At 43.0% G+C, this 21,811-nt stretch overlaps 1 protein-coding gene and 1 pseudogene across 5 annotated transcripts in view; both read left to right on the top strand.

Annotated features, from left to right (window-relative positions):
* LOC138437624 (UDP-glucuronosyltransferase 1A1-like) overlaps positions 1-21,811 on the top strand; it is a 131,814-nt gene that overhangs the window by 86,267 nt on the left and 23,736 nt on the right. The window contains exon 1 of one of the 5 annotated variants that reach the window (XM_069585254.1): positions 11,440-12,303. The exons of the other annotated variants lie outside the window; for them this stretch is intronic. Coding sequence (XP_069441355.1) covers positions 11,440-12,303 — 864 coding nt within the window. Of the gene's footprint in view, positions 1-11,439; positions 12,304-21,811 lie in introns of those variants that run through there. 5 annotated transcript variants of the gene reach the window in all.
* LOC138428389 (UDP-glucuronosyltransferase 1A3-like) lies at positions 2,609-8,375 on the top strand (annotated as a pseudogene).

The following is a 21,811-nucleotide window of genomic DNA, read 5'->3' as shown; positions in this document are numbered from 1 at the left end:
CTTGTCCCCTTCTCCTGCCTTCAATCTTTCCCAGCATCAGGGTCTTTTCAAATGAGTCACCTCTTCGCATCAGGTGGCCAAAGTACTGGAATTTCAGCTTCAACATCAATCCTTCCAATGAACACTCAGGGCTGATCTCCCTTAGGATGGACTGGTTGGATCTCCTTGCAGTCCAAGAGACTCTCAAGAGTCTTCTCCAGTACCACAATTCAAAAGCATCAATTCTTTGGTGCTCAGCTTTCTTTATAGTCCAACTCTCACATTCATACATGATCACTGGAAAAACCATAGCCTTGACTAGATGGACCTTTGTTGGCAAAGTCTCTGCTTTTTAATATGCTGTCTAGGTTGGTCATAACTTTTCTTCCAAGGAGTAAGTGTCTTTTTATTTCGTGGCTTCAGTCACTATCTGCAGTGATTTTGGAGCCCAAAAAATGAAGTCTGCTACTGTTTCCACTGTTTTTCCATCTATTTGCCATGAAGTGATGGGATCAGATGCCATGATCTTTGTTTTCTGAATGTTGAATTTAAGTCAACTTTTTCACTCTCCTCTTTCACTTCCATCAAGAGTGTCTTTAGTTCTTCTTCACCTTCTGCCTTAAGGGTGGTGTCATCTGCATATCTGAGGTTATTGATATTTCTCCCAGCAATTTTGATTCCAGCTTGTGCTTCTTCCAGCCCAGTATTTCTCAAGATGTACTCTGCATATAAGTTAAATAAACAGGGTGACAATATACAGCCTTGATGTATTCCTTTCCCTATTTGGAACCAGTCTGTTGTTCCATGTCCAGTTCTAACTGTTACTTCTTGAGCTACACCAATTTCTCAGGAGGCAGGTCAGGTGGTCTGGTATTCCCATCTCTTTCAGAATTTTCCACAGTTTATTGTGATCTACACAGTCAAAGGCTTTGGCATAGTCAATAAAGCAGAAATAGATGTTTTTCTGGAACTCTCTTGATTTTTTGATGATCCAGTGGATGTTGGAAATTTGATCTCTGGTTCCTCTGCCTTTTCTAAAACCAGCTTGAACATCTGGAAGTTCACGGTTCATGTATTGTTGAAGCCTGGCTTGAAGAATTTTGAACATTACCTTGCTAGCACGTGAAGTGAGCCCAATTGTCCAGTAGTTGGAACATTCTTTGGCATTGCCTTTCTTTGAAATGAGAATGAAAACTGTCCTTTTCTAGTCCTGTTGCCACTGCTGAGTTTTCCAAATATGCTGGTGTATTGAGTGCAGCACTTTAACAGCCTCAATTTTAGGATTTCAAATAGCTCAGCTGGAATTGTTTCACTTCCACTGGCTTTTTTTTTTGGAGTAATGCTTCCTAAGGCCCTCTTGACTTCACACTCAGTGATGTCTGGCTTTGGTGAGTGACCACACCTTCGTGGTTATCTGGGTCATTAAGACCTTTATTGTACAGTTTGTGTAGACTCTTCTGTCTGTGGAATTTTCCAGGCAAGCATACTAGTATGGGTTACCATTTCCTACTCTAGGGGATCTTCCTACATCCAACCTAGGGACTGAATCCACACTTCTTGTGTTTCCTGCATTTGTAGGAGAATTCTTTACTACTGCACCATCTGGGAAGTCCTGAACATAAACTATAGATGTAATAAAGATCCAGAATAATGCTCACTTCATCCCTACACAGAGCAGCGGAAGCCTAGTGGGGTTCGCATCAGAGGAGGATTCAGAGAGCTTGCATGGAGGCATGGGTCTGATCCTCCTGTTCAAAGTGAAGCAGGCCCTGGAGCCTGGCATCCTCTGAACCCCACTGTCATTACAAAGAGCTGCCTTGCCCACTGATGATTTAGATAACAGGAAGTTCTATTCCACGAGGCAGATAAAGAATTCTCAAGCAGCTCTTCTGCTGTTGTCCTCAAGGATCCTTCCAGATGTTTCCATATCAGGCAGCTGCTCCAACAGACTCTCTCTGGGGAGTGCAAGAGGTGTCCAGTATGGAACAGGAACAAACCAGGAAGCCACCATCCTGACTCAGCCTGCTGAGAGAGGGCTGTTCTCATGATCTTATACGTTTCCCTGGATGTGCTCCGTATTCACCCATGATGGAGGGAAAGAGTTTAAAGAGTTCTCAGATAAGGTCATATGCAGCAGAGGTTCTGGGTGGGAATGGGGCAGAGGTGACTCCTCAGAGTTCAGTCCAGCCCCAGAGAACAGGGTTAGCAGAGAGGTAGGAGGCAACCAAGGGAACGCGTAGGCAGTCTTGCTTTGGAAATTGGATGAAGAACAAGAGAGTGAACTAGAATGCTCCCCATTGGGAGTAGTAGGTCAGAAGAGTTTTTCCAAGATAAGAAGGGTAACCATTTCCTGGGTGAAATCAGAGGTGATGAAACCCAGGCATGGGCTTATCCTGTAATGATTAATGTAAGGAGGGCACACTGCCTTCCAATGACATGCCATTTTGCCTAAGTGACTTGGTGATAAGATAAAGGCAAGAAATACAGATGGCACAGACCAGACAGTCTGGTTTGTGCAGAGATGGCCCTGGGACTGCAGCTTCAGCAGCAGGCACTGGCTGGACTTCTGCCCAGCCACAATAAACTGTGGAAAATTCTGAAAGAGATGGGAATACCAGCCCAGTGATGGGCTGAGGCTGGGAAGGTGCTGGTGGTCCCCATGGAGGGCAGCCACTGGCTCAGCATGCGGGAGGCCATGTAAGAGCTCCATGCCAGAGGTCACCAAGCATTATCTCTGGAGGTCAATGTGCAAACCAAAGCAGAGGACTTTTTCATCACGAAAAGCTATACCATTCTGTATACCCAGAATAAATCTGATTTCCTCACGTAGGGCCATTTTATTCTGAGTTTTGAAGGAGTACATTTTGTAACGATGTTGTTGGAAACTATGGCAGCTTTGGAAATGTGTCTTTGCTCTTTTAAAGGTCTTGTAAGGGGCTGCTGTTTAACAAGGACCTGAATGCCAGTTCCTTTCATGTGGTTTTAACAGACCCTATTTATCCCTGTTGGAGAAGGCAATGACAACCCACTCCAGTACTCTTGCCTGGCAAATCCCACAGACGGAGGAGTCTGGTAGGCTGCAGTCATTGGGGTCGCTAGAAGTCAGACATGACTGAGCGACTTCACTTTCACTTTTCACTTTCATGCATTGGAGAAGGAAATGGCAACCCACTCCAGTGTTCCTGCCTGAAGAATCCCAGGGACGGTGGAGCCTATCCCTGTGGGGGAGTGCTGGCTAAGCACCTGTCCATTCCCGATGTGTATTTATTTTTGCGTCTGTTCCCTGCGACTTAGATGTTGAGGGCACAGCGTGCCCAAACCCTTTCTCATGTGTTGCTAGGATATTAACAACGAATCCAGACTGCATGACATTCTTCCAAGGGGTCAAGAACATGCTCTACCCTCCGGGCCTGAAGTATATCTGCCAGGTTGCTTTCACTCCTTATGCACGTATGGCCTCTGAGCTTCTTCAGAAAGAGGTGTCGCTGGGGGAGATTCTTGCCTCTGGATCCGTGTGGCTGCTCAGAGGAGACTTTGTGATGGACTACCTGCGGCCGATCATGCCCAACATGGTGTTCACTGGGGACATCAACTGTGCCAACCGGAAGCCATTTTCTCTGGTGTGTACTGCTGCCTTAAGCAATGTGTTTGCTAAGTCTCCTCTTTGGTGTCCAACTCTGAGTGACCCTAAGGACTGTGGCCCCCACCAGGCTCCGTGGGATTCTCCAGGCAAGAATATTGGAGTGGGTCGCCATGACCTCCTCCAGGTGATCTTCCTGCCCCAGGGATGGGATCCGCATCTGTTTGGTCTCCTGCATTGTCGGGTGGGTTCTTTACCACTCATGCTACCTGGAACACATTAAAAAACAGCAACAACAACAACTTAATTCCAGGTGCTTCAGGAGGTACTGGTCTTTCTGATGATTTCCGCCTCTCATTCTCCTCCTCACCGTCTGTGGTGAGACACATTGTTAAAGTGCCTCCAGGAGTGCAGTAAAGGCTTCCAGTGATCTCTGAGAGGAGTGAGAGGCAGGGTTGAGGGTGTGTAACAGGATTAACAGGCAGTGGTGGCCCTTTTGTAAAGTCATCAGTGTAACTGTTGTAAGGTTTTCTGCAGTGGAGTAGGAGCAGAAACTTGAGCTGTGAATTTATCCTTCAGGGGTTTTGCCTGAGGGTGTTCAATAGAAGTGTAAGCAAAGTGGAGTCCGGTTGCTTGCAGCTCAAAAGACAATAAAGAAGCAAGACTGATGGATGTGAAAGTTTGCTTGGATGAATGTTCCCGGGATGGGGATGCAGAGAGGTGAGTCCTTTCCAAACACTTCTTCCCTCCTTGGACAATCCGGGGCAAGCACTTTTATTGACAGAGGGAAGGGCCTCTGTGTAGAAACAGCACAGTCAGCTCTGACAGTGGTCTTGAAGTTGGTCATCAGTGGTCTGACCACCATCATGTTGATTGCTTTGTGCTCAGTCACTCAGTTGTGGCCAACTCTTTGTGACCCCATTGATGGTAGCCTGCCAGGCTCTTTTTTCCATGGAATTTTCCAGGCAAGAATACTGGAGTAGGTGGCGGTTTCCTTCTCCAGGTTTAATTGCTCTAAGTACAGTTAATCTTCTGTCCCAGGGCCGGTTTGTTCCCATTTCCTTGAGGCCAGTTCTCAGAACTGTGGCAGCTTCTATGTCATGGCTACATCTGGTCACCATGTAGTGAACTCCTCCCACCTCATGGGGGATTCAGTGTCTGTGGCAGCTCACGGGATATGGCTCAGAGCATTAGCCATGGCCCCTGAGGAGGAACCTGAGGTCCTTGACTTTGCTTACTGACTATTTAGTTTCATTGGACTGTTTTCCTTTGTTTTTGCATTTTCTCACTTCGTTGACTAAAGTCATTCTTGGGTTAAAGGTTTTCCACAGACAGAAGGCAGACAGAGGACATGGCCGGTAAGGACCATGGGGTCTGGCACCATCAAACCAAGAAAGAACCGGCAGATTGTATTTGTTGATCTGATAGTTCCAAGTGGTTTTGTCTTGGAAGAGATTGAGGTGTGGTTACAGGAGAATTAATGCCAAATGGAAGGAGAATTTCAGAGAGGTTGAATAAATTAAGTGGAAGCGGGACAATAGTGGAGAGAAAAGTCTGGGTCTTCTGTGATTGGAGAAAGAAATAACATGGTCTAACTTTTCAGAGATGAAGTTGTGCCTGCCATAAGTCTCTGAGCAAGAGTTCGGGTATGGAGTAAAATGTGGGGATATACATAGCTGAATGGCATGTTAGATAGGTGTTTAAGGTGGGACGTCATCAAAGACCAGTGATGGGGCCTGGAGAGCAGGTAAAACTGAGCAGTGATGTTGAGAAGCGGGTCTCAAAGAGGAAGTTTCTGGCCACATCACCACACCTACCCCAGCCCAGGTCACTGCACCCCAGGTTTCCATGATGGAAACTACCACTTTCCTCATGGTTTCAGATTCTTCCCATGTTAACCCTGAATATTTGGGTTTAATTGGAATAGTACTCATAGGGGTACGGTTTGTTTTTTAATCTACTTAGTTAGCCCTCTTTTTTTTGCCCACTTATATGACATGTGCTGAGTGGATATTAACTTCCATGACTTTAGATCTCTGATAGTTTTTGTATTCTTACCTTTATATCCCTTTATAGTCCTGTGTTTATTATGGCAAAGGACTCTATCTTCACATCCCATTTTTGCTCACACCACAGTCTCTTCTGCTTAGCTTTCTTCCTATATGCAGTGCATTTGTGCAACTATAAACCATGTATGTATCTACTAGATTTGTAAAAGGTGGAAAGTGAGGAAGCATTTAAAGAGCATTTGCCACTCTGTTCTTTTTAGTTTTTCTGCGTGAATATATTCTCTAGAGGTAACTGTATTGGTTCAAATCCTCACTCCCATTTTTCTGGCTGAATTACCTTGGCCATGTGACCTAACTATTTTGACTTTATACTGTCATTGTAAACACACAAATAGTATCTAATTATTATAAAGTGCCCAGCAGGACATGGTGTATCATCTGAAGGCATTTGGATATGCTTGTGCCAATTGATGTGGTACGTGAAAAATCATGTACACTGAAGTGCTCAAATGTTGCCATGGTAACCACACTAGTAATCACTTTTGCTCCACTCTACTGTTGTTTTTCCTTTGAGATTTTGTCACTCATTTATTTAGTGTGGTTTACACTTAGAGGTTTCCCTTTGGAGGTGGGCTTCCCTGGTAGCTCATATGGTAAAGACTCCGCCTGCAATGCAGGAGACCCTGGTTTGATTCCTGGGTCTGAAAGGTCCCCTGGAGAAGGGAATGACTGCCCGCTCCAGTATTCTTGCCTGGAGAATCCCGTGGACAGAGGAGCCTGGTGGGCTACAGTCCATGGGGTTACAAAGAGTCGGACATGACTGAAGGACTTTCACTTTACCCTTAGAGGTGATGTCTTTGATATTAATGGACCATTTTTTCAAAATATGAAATATCAAAATCTAAATCTTTTGCATTTCTGTTTCTTCTCCTTCTTAAGGTTTATGACATGTTGAATTATTTTACTGGTCTTCTCAAAGAAATAGCTTATGGGTTTGCTTGTTCTTTTTACTATTTTTGTTTTCTGTTTCATTAGTTGCCACTTGTTTTTTATTGATGATGTCATCCTTGCTTAGTTGATTTTATAGCCGTTTTCCTGCTTTCCTGAGGTAAGCATTAGTTTTCTTTTGCTTTCCTAATAATAAAGAATTGATGGTCATAAATAAAGCACTTCTTAGATCCCTTAGATTTTGAAATAAATTGTTCTCATTTTCTTTCTGTTTTTCAACTTAAACTTTGTTTTTGATTTCCTCTTTGAGTCAGTGACTATCTGTTTTTAAACATTACTTTATTGGTTATTTATTTATTTTTGGCTGCGCTGAATCTCTGTTGCTGCTCAGGCTTTCCTCTAGTTGCCGCAAGCAGGGTCTACTCTTCGTTGCAAGGTCCAGGCTTCTCGTTGCGGTGGCTTCTCTTGTTGGGCAGCACAGACTCTAGGGGGTGCCGGCGTCAGTAGTTGTGGAACGTGGGTTCATTAGCTGTGGTTCCCAGGCTCTAGAGCACAGGCTCAATCGGTGCGGCCCTCGGGCTTCGTTGCTCTGAGGCTTGCGGGGTCTTCCCAGATCAGCGATTGCACCTGGGTCTCCTGCGATTGCCCGCGGATTCTTTTCCACTGATCCACCAGGGGAGCCCTGCCGTTCGTTGTTGCTGGTGTTAACAAGGTTGTGTCTCAGTTCCCACGTGGTTAAGATTTATTGAGGCCACCTTTCTCCTATTTTTCCTATTTATTTTGGATTGTAATCAGAGAATGTTTCTTGTGAAGCCACTGCTCTAAAAAATTTCCCAATAAGTCTTCTTTCTGGTCTATTACAGAATTACCCAATAGAAGTATAACGCATAGCACATGTGTAACTGAAAGCTTTTTAGTTGGCATACTTAGAAAAACAAAAAGAGGGTTACGTTAATTTTAGTAGTATATTTTATTAAATCATATATATATAATATTATCCTTTAAAGATATACTCAGTGTAAAAAAGTTAAAGGTGTTCATTTGCTATCATTTCTTTCAGTTTTATTGAGGTATAATTGACAGGCAGCCCTGAATAAGCTTAAAGTGGATGGCAGAGTGATTTGACTTTTCTAGATCATGAGGCGATTGCTATAACAAGTTTAGTGATCATTCATCATCTTATACAGATACAAAATTAAAGAAGCAGAAAAACTTTTTTACCTTGTGATGAGAATTATTAGAATATACTCTCTCAACGATGTTCATATGTAACGTACAATTGTGTTAATTATATCTATCATGTTGTACATTACACCCCTGTCCTTATTTCTCTCATAATTGAAGACTGCCTTCATCCATCTCCCCTTTGCCCCTGCTCTCTGCCTCTGGTAGCCACAAATCTGATTTCCATTTCTATGCATTTGTTGGTTTTTGAAACATAATTGACCACAGCACTATGTTAGTTCTGCTAGACAACATAGTGATTCAGTACTTCCATACCCTTCCAAAGAATCACCATGACAAATCCAGTCATGATATTCACAGTAGAAAGGTGTTACATAACTTTTGACTCTGTTTCTTGCACTCTTGTTTCATACCTGTGACATTTATTTTGCAACTGGAAGTTTGGATCTTTTAAAAAAACTTTTTAATTTGAGGATAATTGCTTTACAAAATTGTCTTGGTTTCTGCCATACGTCAACATGAATCAGCCACAGGTATACGTAGAACTCCTCTCTTTCGAACCCCTCTGCATCTCCCACTCTGCCCCACCCCTCTAGGTTGTCACGAAGCGCCTGATTGGAGCGCCCTGCACCACACAGCAGATTTCCACGGCCTATGTGTTTCACACACGGTAATTTATGTTTCCCTGCTATGCTCTCAATCCCCCCCCCCCCCCGCCTCCTCCCCTCACTGTGTCCACAAGTCTGTTCTCCGTGTCTGTGTCTCCATTGCTGCTCTGCAAATAGGTTCATTAGTACAGTCTTTCTAGAGTCCATATACATGCATTGAAAGAAAGTGCCAGTCAGTCATGTCTGACTCCTTGTGACCCCACGGACTGTAGCTCACCAGCTTCCTCTGTCCAAGGAATTCTCTGGGCAAGAATACTGGAGTGGGTTACCATGTCCTTCTCCGACATAGGCATTAATATATATTTGTTTTGCTCTTTCTGACTTCTTTGCTCTGTGTAGCAGGCTCTGGGTTCATCTACCTCATTAGGGCTGACTCAAATGTGTTCTCTTATGTGGCTGTGTGATATTCCATTGTGCATATGCACAAGAGAGTCTGTATTCTCATCCCCTGTGCCCTTCTCTCTCCTTTCCACCCCCATCCCCTCTGCCAGCTGCTTGTTCGTCTGTCTCTATGAGTCTGTTTGTTTTGCCATGGTCGCTCATTTGCTTTGTCTTCTTCCCCACGTGTAAGTGAAATCATGCAGTATTTGTCTTTCTCGGTCTTACTTCACTGAGCATAATACCCTCTAGGTCCATCCATGGACCGAGACAAGGTGACAAGATTTCTTTCTTTCTTATGGCTGAGTAGTATTCAATAGCCAATATATCTTGGCTACTGTAAACAGCAGTACAACAAACATATGGGTGTATATAGCTTTTCTAATTAGTGATTTCCATTTCTTTGTATGAACACCCAGCAGTAGAATTTCTGGATCATATGGTAGTCCTTTTTTGACCTTTTTGAGAATCTCTGTAGTGTTTTCCATAGTGGCTCTCCCAATTTACGTTGACACCAACAGTGCCCTAGAGTTCGCCTTTTTCTGCATCCTTGCCAGTACTTGTTGTTTATCATCTTTTTGATAATAGTCATTCTGACAGGTGTGAAGCAATAGTTCCTTATGATTTGATCTTCATTTCTCTGATGATTAGTGACGTGAAGCATCTTTTTATGTACCTGTTTGCCTTCTGTATGTCTTCTCTGGAAAAATGTCAATTTGTGTCTTCTGCCCATTTTTAATCACGTTTTGTTGTTGTTGACTTGTATGAATTCTTCGTGTACTTTGGATATTAGCCTATTATTAGATGTGTCATTTGCAAATATCTTCTTCCATTCGGTAAGTGGCCTTTCCCTTTTGCTTGTAATTTTCTTTGCTGATCAAAAGATTTTAGTTTGATAAAGTCCATTTGTTTATTTTACTTTTATTTCTCTTGTCTGAGGAGTCATATCCTCCCAAAATATGTATTACTAATATCGAAGTTAAAGAGCATACTGCCGATGTCCTCTACTAGAAGTTTTATGGTTTTAGGTCTTACACTTAAGTCTTTACTCTATTTTGAATTTATTTTTGCTCATGGCATGAGAGATTAATCCAGCTCGATTCTTTTGCATGTAGCTGTCAATTATGCTTGAAGCATAATTAATTTGCAATCTTGTGTTAGTCTCTGTTGTACAGTAAAGTGATTCAGATATATATTCTTTTTCAGATTCTTTTCCATTATAGATTCTTACAAGGCATTGAAACTCTTCCCTGTGATATACAGTAGGAACTTGCTATTTATTTTACATATAGAGATGGACACCTGTTATCTGAACATAAGCTATAAGATGTAATGAAGGCCCCGATTAATGTACACTTCAGTCCCTAAACAGTGTAATGGACAACTGGCACCTTCAGCATCAGAAGAGGAGTTGAGAGAGCCTGTTCTGAAGCCAGGGGAAACCCTCCTGTCCCAGGGTGAGCAGACCTTGGGGGGCGGCGCCCTTTAACCCTGCTGTGTCGTTGCTAAGGTCTGCTTCCCCACTAATGCTTTATTGCTGTTCTTCTTCTTCAGTCGCCAAGTATTGTCCAACTCTTTGTGACCCCATGAACTGCAGCATGGCAGGCTTCTTTGTCCTTCACTATCTTCTGGAGTTTGCTCAAACGCATGTCCATTGAGTCAGTGAAGTCATCCAACCATCTCATCCTTTGTCACCTCCTTCTCCTCTTGCCCTCAGTCCTTCCCAGAATCAGTGTCTTTTCCAGTGAGTCTGCTGTTCACATCAGCTGGCCAAAGTATTGGAGCTTCAGCTTCAGCATCAGTCCTTCCAACGAATATTCAGGGTTGATTTCCTTTAGGATGGACTGGTTTGATCTCCTTGCAGTCCAAGGGACCCGCCAGTTCTTCTCCAGCACCACAGTTAGAAAGCATCAACTCTTTGGTGCTCAGCCTTCTTTCTGGGCCACTCTCTCATCTGAACATGACTACTGGAAAAACCAACGCTTTAGGTAACAGCAACATGTATTCCATACAACAGATAAAGAGTTCTTAACCAGTCCTTCTGCTGTCTCCATCAGGGATCTTTTCAGATGTTTCCATATCTGATGGCTGCTCCAATAAACTGTCTGCTGAACAGTACAAGAGGTGTCCATTGTGGAACAGGAACAAACCAGAGCGGCCACCATCCCCTTTTTGCTGAGAGAAAGCTGTCTTAGCAATGTGATATGTTTCTCTGGATGTGTTCTGTGTTCACCCATGAGTGGGGGGAAAGAGATTCAAGAGTTCTCAGATAAGGTCACATCCAGGAGAGGTTCTGGATGGGGACTGGGGCAGAGGTGACTCCTCAGTGTTCAGTCCAGCCCCAGAGAACACGGTTGGCAGAGAGGTTGGAGGTGACCAAGGGAATGGGCAGGCACAGTCTTGCTTTAGGTCTTGGATGAAGAACAAGAGAGTGAACTAGAATGCTCCCCAGAGGGAGCAGCAGAGTCAAAGGAGTTTTTCCAAGATAAGGGGGAGTGTTCTTTCCGGATGAAAGCAGAGGTGATAAAACACAGGCATAGATGTATGGTGTAATATATGTGTAATCATCAATCCCTGCCTTCCAATGACATGCCATTTTGCTTAAGTGACTTGATGATAAAACAAAGATAAGGGAACACATATAGGTGGCACAGCCCCACCAGGGACTCAGTTCCTTCTGGTTCATGCAGAGATGGCCCTGGGACTGCAGCTTCGGCGGCAGGTGCTGGCTGGACTCCTGCTCTGTCTGTGCGTTGGGAGATGGGCCGAGGCTGGGAAGGTGCTGGTGGCCCCCATGGAGGGCAGCCACTGGCTCAGCATGCGGCAAGCTGTGCGCGAGCTCCACGCCAGAGGTCACCAGGCAGTGGTCCTGTCTCCGGAGGTGAATATCCACATCAAGGCAGAGGACTTTTTCACCACGAAAACCTATGCCATTCCGTACACCCAGGACCAGTTTGATTCCATCATGAAGGGCCGTCCTGATCAGTTTTTTGAAAGAGTACATTTTCTAACACGGTTTTGGGAAACTATGGCAACACTGAAAAATGTGTCTTTGTTCTTTGCAAGGTCATGTGAGGCACTGTTGTATAACAAGGACCTGATCAGAGACCTGAATGCCAGTTCCTTCGATGTGGTTTTAACGGACCCTGTTTATCCCTGTGGGGCAGTGCTGGCTAAATACCTGTCCATTCCTGCTGTGTTTTTCTTGCGGCAAATTCCATGTGACTTAGATGTTGAGGGCACAGCGTGCCCAAATCCTTTCTCTTATGTTCCTCGGTTATTAACAATGAATCCAGACCACATGACATTCTTCCAAAGGGTCAAGAACATGCTCTACCCTCTGGGCCTGAAGTACATTTGCCTGGTTTCTCTCACTCCTTATGAACGTATGGCCTCTGAGCTTCTTCAGAGAGAGGTGTCGCTGGGGGAGATTCTTGCCTCTGGATCCGTGTGGCTGTTCAGAGGAGACTTTGTGATGGACTACCCGCGGCCGATCATGCCCAACATGGTGTTCATCGGGGGCATCAACTGTGCCAACAGGAAACCGTTATCTCAGGTGTGTACTGCTGCTGTTGTTCAATCAGTGCTCCCAGTGGAGCACATTATATTTTTCACAAAAACAATAGTTCAGGGTGTTTTGTTATGTACTGGTCTTTCTGATGATTTCTACCTCTCATTCCTCCTCACCGTCTGTGGTGAGACACATTGTTAAAGTGCCTCCAGGAGTGCAGTAAAGGCTTCCAGTGATCTCTGAGAGGAGTGAGAGGCAGGGTTGAGGGTGTGTAATAGGATTGACAGGCAGTAGTGGCCCTTTTGTAAAGTCATTGGTGTAACTGTTGTGTGGTTTTCTCCAGGGACTAGGAGCAGGAACTTGAGCTGTGAATTTATCCTTCAGGGGTTTTGCCTGAGGGTGTTCAATAGAAGTGCAAGCAAAGTGGAGTCCAGTTGCTTGCAGCTCAAAAGACAATAAAGAAGAAAGCCTGGTGGATGTGAAAGTTTGCTGGATGAATGTTCCTGGGATGTGGGTGCAGAGAGGCGAGTCCTGTCCAAACACTTCTTCCCTCCTTGGACAATCAGGGGCAAGCGCTTTTATTGACAGAGGGAAGGGCCTCTGTGTAGAAACAGCACAGTCAGCTCTGACAGTCATCTCAAAGTCAGTGGTCTGACCACCATCATTTTGATTGTTTTCAGTACAGTTAATCTTCTATCCCAGGGCCGGTTTGTTCCCATTTCCTTGAGGCCAGTTCTCAGAACTGTGGCAGCTTCTTCATGCCTACATCTGGTCACCATGTAGTGAACTCCTCCCACCTCATGGGGGTTTCAGTGTCTGTGGCAGCTCACGGGATATGGCTCAGAGCATTAGCCATGGCCCCTGAGGAGGAACCTGAGGTCCTTGACTTTGCTTACTATTATTTTTGTTGGACTGTTTTCCTTTGTTCTTGCATTTTCTCATTTCTTTGACTATACTCATTCTTTGGCTAAAGGTTTTTCCATAGACTAAAGGGAGACAGAGGACATGGCCAGTAAGGACCATGGGGTCTGACTCCATTTCAAAAGGAAGAACTGATGGATTGCATTGGTTGACCTGATCGTTTTAGTGGTTTTTGTCTTGGAAGCCGCTGAGGTGTGGTCACAGGAGACCTCGATCCCGAAAGGAAGCAGAAGTTTCAGAGGGATTGAATAAATCAAGTGGAAGTGAGACCATACCAGAGAGAGACGTTGGGGTCTCTGTGATTGGAGAAAGAATTAGCTGAGTCCAGCTCCTCAGAGATGGAGCTGTGCTGACCAGAACTCTTTTGACCAGGAGTTGGGGTCTGGAGTAAAATGTGGGGATGTACGCAGTTGGATTCTATGTCAGCTAGTTCTCCTTCACGGGACACTGACGTCATCAAAGGCTGGTGGTGGGGGCTGGAGAGGAGGTCAGTCTGAGCCTATGAACACAGTGGACGGGAGGAAGGCAGTGAGGCTGAGAACTGAGTCTCAGAGAGGAAGGGTTTGACCACATCATCACACCTACCCCAGCCCAGGTCACTGCACCCCAAGTTTCCGTGATGGAAACTACCACTTTCCTCATGGTTTCAGGGTCTTCCTATGTTAACCCTGAATATTTGGGTTTAATCAAAATAGGACTCTTGGAGCAGGATTTGTGTTTTAATCTACTTAGTTAGCCCTCTTATTTTTGCCCACTTATATGACATATACTGGATTTACATTAACTTCCATGACTTTAGATCTCTTAGAGTTTTTTGTAGTCCTATTTTTATATCTCTTTACATTAATGCATTCATTATTGCACAGGACTCTAACTTCAGTTTTCTCTTTTTGCCCACACCACAGAAGATCTATTCTATTTTGTTTTCTTCATGCAATGTATTTGTTCAATTATAAAATATGTATGTATCTATTGGATTTGTAAATAGTGAAAATGAGGGAAGAATTTGAAAAGTAAATGCTGCTGTTTTCCTTTTAGTTTTTCTGTGTGAATAGATTCTCTAGAGTTAATAGCATTTGCTCACATCTTTACTCTCATTTTTGTGGTTGAATGTCCATGGGTGGCAGACCTAACCATTCTGACCTTAATATTGTCACTGTGAACAGGCAAATAGTATCTATTAGCATTATTAAAAGGTGCCCAGCATGACAAATTATGTCATCTGGAAGCATTTAGATAAGTTTGTGCCGATTTATTTGGTACATGTAAGAACATTTACCCTGTAATTCTCAAGTGTTATCATTTTTGTTCCACTAAATTTTTATTTTGAAATTTTTGTCATTCTCATTTATTTTATTTAGTTTACCCTTAGATGTGACTCCTTTAAATGTTTATAAAAAATTTCATCAAAATATGAAAGATTAAAGTTTAAATTTTTAATATTTTTGTTCCTTCTCCTTCTTATAATTTATGATATGTTGAATTACATTATTGGTCTTCTCAAAGAAATAGCTTTTGGATTTGCTTTTTCATTTTACTCTTTTCGTTTACTATTTCATTAATTGTAGCTTGTTGTTTTATTGTTTTTTTTTTAATGATACCATCCTTGCTTCCTTTGGTTTATTTTATAGCTGCATTTCTAATTTCCTTAGGTAAGATTAAGTTCCTTTATGTTTTCTTAATAATTAAGAATTGAAGTTTCTTTATTCATAAATAAAACATTTTTCTTAATCCCTTAGAGTTTTGCATAAATTGCTCTCATTTTTTGACTTAAATTTATGTTTTTGATTTGCTCTTTGTGTCAGTGGCTTCTATTTATTTTAAAGAAGGTTGTTTCTTAATTCCCATATAATTAAGATAATTGCAGTCATTTTTCTCTTAATTTTTCTAATTATTTTGAATTATAATCAGAGATTATTTTTTGTGAGTCACTACTTTTAAAAAATTTCTTAATATGTTTTCTTTATGGTCCAGAATTGTCCAATAGGAATCTAATGTAAGTCATATATGTAATTGAAGGCTTTTTGGTATGTATATTAAAAAAAGTAAAAAGAGGATTGCAGTTGATTTTAATAATATATTTTATTGAATCAAATATATTAAAACATTATCCTTTAAACATATACTCAATATAAAATTGTATTCAGGTGCTTGTTTGCCATTGATTCTTCCAGTTTTATTGAGACATAATTGACAGGCAACCTTGGTTAAACTTAAGGTGGAGAGCAGCGTGATCTAACTTTCTAGATCATGAGACTTTTACCACAAGTTTAGTGATCACGCATCATCTAAGTACAAAATTAAAGGAATTAATGTTGTTAACTACAGTCTGGGTATTTATTTCTCTTATAACTGGAAATTATGGACATGAGTTTGGACATGCTCTGGGAGCTGGTGATGGACAGGGAAGCCTGGCGTGCTGCAGTCCATGGGGTCACAAAGAGTTGGACATGACTGAGCAAAGGAACTGATGACTGGAAATTAGTACATAGACTGCTTGTGTGCTCAGCTGCTTTAGTCATGTCTGATTCTCTGCAACCCTATGGATTGTAGCCTACCAGGTACCTCTGTCCCTGGGATTTTCCTGGCAGGAATACTGGAGTGGGTTGCCTTGCCCTCTGCCAGGGGGTGGTCTTCCAGACCCAGAGATGGAACCTGCATCTCCTGCATTGCAGGCAGATTCTTTATCGCTCCCCCTCCTCTCATCCCCTGCCTCTGGTAGCCACAAAGCTGGTTGCTATTTCTGTGAGTATGCTTCTTAGTTTTCAAAGTATGATTGGCCTGCAGCTCTATGTTTGTTCCTATTACACAACATGGTGATTCAGTCCTTCTGTACACTTCAAAATAATCACCACAATAAATCCAGCCATGACATTCATCACAGAAATGTATTATATAACTATTGGCTGTATTTCTCACACTCTTATTTCATACCTATGACACTTACTTTGCAACTGAAAGCTTGGCTCTTAATCCCCCTCACCCTTTACTCTCCTTTCCCCACTCTGATCCCCTGTCAATAGCCTGTTTGTTCTCTGTATCTGTGAGTCTGTTTCTGTTTTGTTATGGTTGTTCATTTGCATTGCCTTTTATTTTCCACATGTAAGTGAAATCATACAGTATTTATCTTTATACGTCTTACTTCACTAAGTGTAATACCCACGAGGTCCATCCATGTTGTCGCAATGGCAAGATTTCATCCTTTTTTATGGCTCAGCAATGGGTGTTCTTTGAAAGGACTGATGCTAAAGCTGAAACTCCAGTACTTTGGCCACCTCATGTGAAGAGTTGACTCATTGGAAAAGAGACTGATGCTGGGAGGGATTAGGGGTAGGAGGAGAAGGGGATGACAGAGGATGAGATGGCTGGATGGCATCACCAACTCGATGGACATGGGTTTGGGTGGACTCTGGGAGTTGGTGATGGACAGGGAGTCCTGGCATGCTGCGATTCATGGGGTCACAAAGAGTCGGGCATGACTGAGAGACTGAACTGAACTGAATATTCAATAGCCAATATTTTTGGTTATTGTAAATGATGCTGCAATGAACCTTGGGGTGCATATCTATTTTCTAATTACTGTTTTTATTTTCTTTGTGTAAATACTCAGGAGTAGAATTGCTTCATCATATGACAGTTGTACTGTTTTCCATTGTGGATGCACCAATTTACATTGCCTCCAACAGTGCACTAGAGTTCCCTTTTCTTTACATTCTTACCAACTTGTGTGTTTTACATTTTTTTCACACCATCTTTTGTTATTTGCTTAATCACCATGTACATGCAACAGTTCTTTGAAAAATGCCATTTGTATTGTGATAAGTATTTTATTAAATCTGTAGATTGCCTTAAGTAGTACAGTTGTTTTAACAATATTAACTATTCCAATCCATGAATATGGTACATCTTTCCATCTGTTTGTGTTGTCTTCAATTACTTTTATCAGTGCCTTATAAATTTCTCAGTATAGGTCTTTTATCTTTTTATATTTATTTCTAAGTATTTTATTATTTTGATGTTACTGGAAGTAGATTGTTTCCTTAATTTCTCTTTCTGATAGTTCATTGTCAGTATATGGAAATGCAACAGATTTCTGTTTTACTAAAGTCATTAATGAGTTCTAATAGTTTTCTTGGTGGCATCATTAGGGTTTTCTCTGTGTAGTGTCATGTCCTCTGAAAACAGTGACAGTTTTACTTCTTCTTTTCTAATTTGGATTATTTTTTTTGTGTGTTATAGATGTTTGGTTGGTGGTTACCATGTTGTTTCCTTGGTAGCAATCTCTCTCTATATGTGATTATTTTAAATTGTTAATATTTTAAGTTCAAAACCATTTTAACAACTCTGTTTTCAAACTCTCTCCACATTTACTATTTTTGACATATTTCAGAACTTTTTGTTTTGTGTATCCCTTAGCTACTCACCATGGATGATTTTACTACTTTTGTCTTTTAACCTTCCTGCTAGCCTTATATGTGGTTGATGTACTACCTTTGTTGTATATTTATCTTTACCAAAGAAATTGTTTTTCTTTTATAATTTTCATATTTTAAATTGTGGCCTTTACTTTTCCACTTAGAGAACACTCTTTAAAAATTCTTGTAAACCTGGTTTCATGGTGCTAGACTGTGAGTTTTGCTTGTCTGTAAAACTTTTGATCTCTGCTTTGAATCTGAATGAAAGCTTTGTCAAGTAGGGCACTTTTGGTTGTTTTTCATCACTTTAAATATATCATGCCATTTCCTTCCAGCCTGCAGAATTTCTGCTGCAAAGTTAGCTTATAATCTGATGGGTTGGCTGTGGGGTCTGGAATGTCACAAAACTTGTTTTGGCCTGCTGGTACATGGAGCCAGGGCCCACAGAGTCCTGAGGCTTGTACCAGCCTGCTTGTGGGTGGGTTGAGTCTGGGGCTAATGCTGGCCACTTGTAGGTGGAGCTGGGTCCTGGAGTCCCTGATTGAATGGCCCAGGGGTCCATGATCTGGTGTCAACTTGCTGGAGAATAGGGTCAGGGTCCAGGTAGTCCAAGGGTTAGTGCTGGCTCCTTGGTGGGTGGAGTTGTGACCCAGGGTCTCTGGCTGCAGGGCTTGGGGGTCCTGGATTTGGTGTTGTCCCACTGGAGGATGGGGCCTGGGCCCTAGGCATCCTTGGGCTAGTGCTGGTGCACTGGTAGGAGTCCAGGTCCTGGGCCCTCTGGTGAATGGGTCCAGGTGCTGGGTGGCTGAGATCTCAGGGGGTCTTAGGCAGCCAGCTTGTTAGCAAGAGGCCCTCTGTCCCCACTTGGCTAGCTGCTTGACCTGAAGCATCATAGTACTGGTGCCTACAAGCAAGGAGAGTGGGGCTGGGTTCTGATGCTAATAAGCTAGAGGGTTGGTCCCAAAATGGCCCTTGCCAGCGCAGTGCCATCATGATAGAATGGAGCTCTCCAAAGAGCTGCTGTCAGTATCCATATCCCCAGGATGATCTCTATTGCCTCCTGCCTCTCTGGGAGGTTCTCTGAGCCTCATATCAGGTATCCCAGACAGCAAGAAGAACTTCCAGAATATCTGGATTTGAAGATCAGTGGGGCTCACTTTTGGGAGAACCAGAGGGCTGTAGGAAATAGAGACTTTACTTTTCAAGGATGCACACAAAATCTCATACACTCTGGGGCCCAGAGCAAAAGCAGGAATCCGCTAGTCTTGGAGAACTGCTGGGAGCCAGCGTGGAGAATCCCGCCTATGGCAAAGGTCATGAGGAAGAGGCCTGATGGGCAAAGGTGAGATCAGGACTCGAGGGACCCCCTGGATCTGCTTGAGCATCTACCCCTCAACCAGAATCTGTCTTACTATTTTATGTCTTTCACCAACTCTTCTGACATTAACAGGGGGCTGTCCCCAACCACCTTTCTCTGGAAAGAGTTAACTTAGGGCTCTAGTTGATAAATCTCCTGGGCATGAAAGGAATGTTTCAAACCCCCTATTAGCATTCTAGCTTACTTGGCAGGTTTATCCAGACTCTTGCAACATTGTTGAGCCAATGCTTGCTGCCAAGTTCTCACATCCCTTATCCATTGTGTTCCTGGGGGTGCATATAGTCAGGATGCAGAAATAACAAGCAGTAGCTTTAGCATTAGCAACATTAGACTTTGAGTTAATAAGTTCTTTCTTTGTCAATGGCAGAAAATATGATCTGTGTAGAAGGTGGAGACCCACCATCATCCACCGCCATAGCCTCTCCCATAGGCTATCTAACAGCCTCATGACGGGGGTCCAGAATATTACACAGAGCAAAAACATCTACAGGAAGCTTTTTTGGCCTGTGCAAAGTATAGTAAGTTTTTAACTGTTTCCCTACCCTTTTCAAGTATCTAAATCAACAGTGTCCTCTTCTGGAAACCAAGGACATTGTTCTTGTACAAATGTCAAAAAGGGTTAAACGCTAGCTTTTTTAACCTTAATTTCTCTTTTGTTTAACAGTTGCAAAATTACTCCTATAAAAACCTGTCATTCTTTAGACTCACTGTTACCCATGTCAGAAATTTTATAGAGAAAGATTTAAGATTTCAGTACAGATTTCTTGTCTTATATTGCAAGAATCAACACTTCAGGTTTCTTTCAACCTATCAACCAGGTTTCTTCTCAACCCAAAACTTCCCACCCCTCTTTCCCTACCTATCTTATGCAGGGAGGTCCGCGGCACCCTGAGTGGGGTCCAAGCCATCCGAAAACTGAACAGTGGGGGAGACCTACCTTCAGATGTCCCTGTTCCAGGCGCCACTTGCCATGGTCCAGCCCCGGTTGGATCCAGGATATCTTCAGGGTGACGGCAGCGGCGACTGAGATTTAGAGAAATAGAGATAAGGAAAGAATGACACAGGGTGACCAAGCTTCAGCGAGCGAGGCCCACTTACTTTATTTCCAGAGAGGGCTTTTATACCCTGAGTGATACATACAGCAAGGTGAAAAATGCAGAGTCAACTCAACATTCCATCAGTATTAACTTTTATCTATATCAGGTTCCTTCCTGGAAGAGTCTTATTTTTTGTACATTATCCTCTGGCCCGGAGGCCTGTTGATATTTTATGACCTCTTTTTGATAAAGGTTGGTCAGCCAGAACAATAATTTTCCCTTAAAGTGTTTCTTAAATTTCTAGCCTGTGTCACCCTGAAAGTACAGAGTTACATTTTTATGGAGCAAAGATTCAACGGGTTACAGCAAAGAAATAACTTGCTAACTCAAAGTCTAATGGTCAGTTCAGTTCAGTTCAATCTCTCAGTCATGTCTGACTTTTTGTGACCCCATGAATCGCAGCATGCCAGGCCTCCCTGTCCATCACCATCTCCCGGAGTTCACTCAGACTCACATCCATTGAGTCCATGATGCCATCCAGCCATCTCATCCTCAGTCGTCCCCTTCTCCTCCTGCCCCCAATCCCTCCCAGCATCAGAGTCCTTTCCAATGAGTCAACTCTTCGCATGAGGTGGCCAAAGTACTGGAGCTTCAGCTTTAGCATCATTCCTTCCAAAGAAATCCCAGGGTTGATCTCCTTCAGAATGGACTGGTTGGATCTCCTTGCAGTCCAAGGGACTCTCAAGAGTCTTCTCCAACACCACACTTCAAAAGCATCAATTCTTCAGCGCTCAGCCTTCTTCACAGTCCAACTCTCACATCCATACATGACCACAGGAAAAACCATAGCCTTGACTAGATGGACCTTAGTCAGCAAAGTAATGTCTCTGCTTTTGAATATACTATCTAGGTTGGTCATAAGTTTTCTCCAAGGAGTAAGCGTCTTTTAATTTCATGGCTGCAGTCACCATCTGCAGTGATTTTGGAGCCCCCCAAAATAAAGTCTGCCACTGTTTCTACTGTTTCCCATCTATTTCCCATGAAGTGATGTTGCTAATGCTAAAGCTACTGCTTGTTATTTCTGCATCCTGACTATATGCACCCCCAGGAACACAATGGATAAGGGATGTGAGAACTTGGCAGCAAGCATTGGCTCAACAATGTTGAAAGAGTCTGGATAAACCTGTCAAGTAAGCTAGAATGCTAACAGGGGTTTGAAACATTCCTTTCATGCCCAGGAGATTTATCAACTAGAGCCCTAAGTTAACTCTTTCCAGAGAAAGGTGGTTGGGGACAGCCCCCTGTTAATGTCAGAAGAGTTGGTGAAAGACATAAAATAGTAAGACAGATTCTGGTTGAGGGGTAGATGCTCAAGCAGATCCAGGGGGTCCCTTGAGTCCTGATCTCACCTTTGCCCATCAGGCCTCTTCCTCATGACCTTTGCCATAGGCGGGATTCTCCACGCTGGCTCCCGGCAGTTCTCCAAGACTAGCGGATTCCTGCTTTTGCTCTGGGCCCTAGAGTGTATGAGATTTTGTGTGCATCCTTGAAAAGTAAAGTCTGTTTCCTACAGCCCTCTGGTTCTCCCAAAAGTGAGCCCCACTGACCTTCAAATCCAGATATTCTGGAAGTTCTCCTTGCTGTCTGGGATACCTGATATGGGGCTCAGATTCCTCCCCACACGGTTCCTTCACTGGAACCCTCATAGTGCTGTTGGTGGGAGTGTAAAATGGTACATTGTGGAAAACAGTATGTCAGCTCCTCACAAAATTAAAAATAGAATTACCAGATGATCCAGCAAC

Source organism: Ovis canadensis, chromosome 1 (assembly GCF_042477335.2).
Source record: "Ovis canadensis isolate MfBH-ARS-UI-01 breed Bighorn chromosome 1, ARS-UI_OviCan_v2, whole genome shotgun sequence".
Classification (NCBI taxonomy): domain Eukaryota; kingdom Metazoa; phylum Chordata; class Mammalia; order Artiodactyla; family Bovidae; genus Ovis; species Ovis canadensis.
The sequence above is the reverse complement of the archived record's forward strand: the minus strand, read 5'-3'. Positions and strand labels throughout refer to the sequence as shown.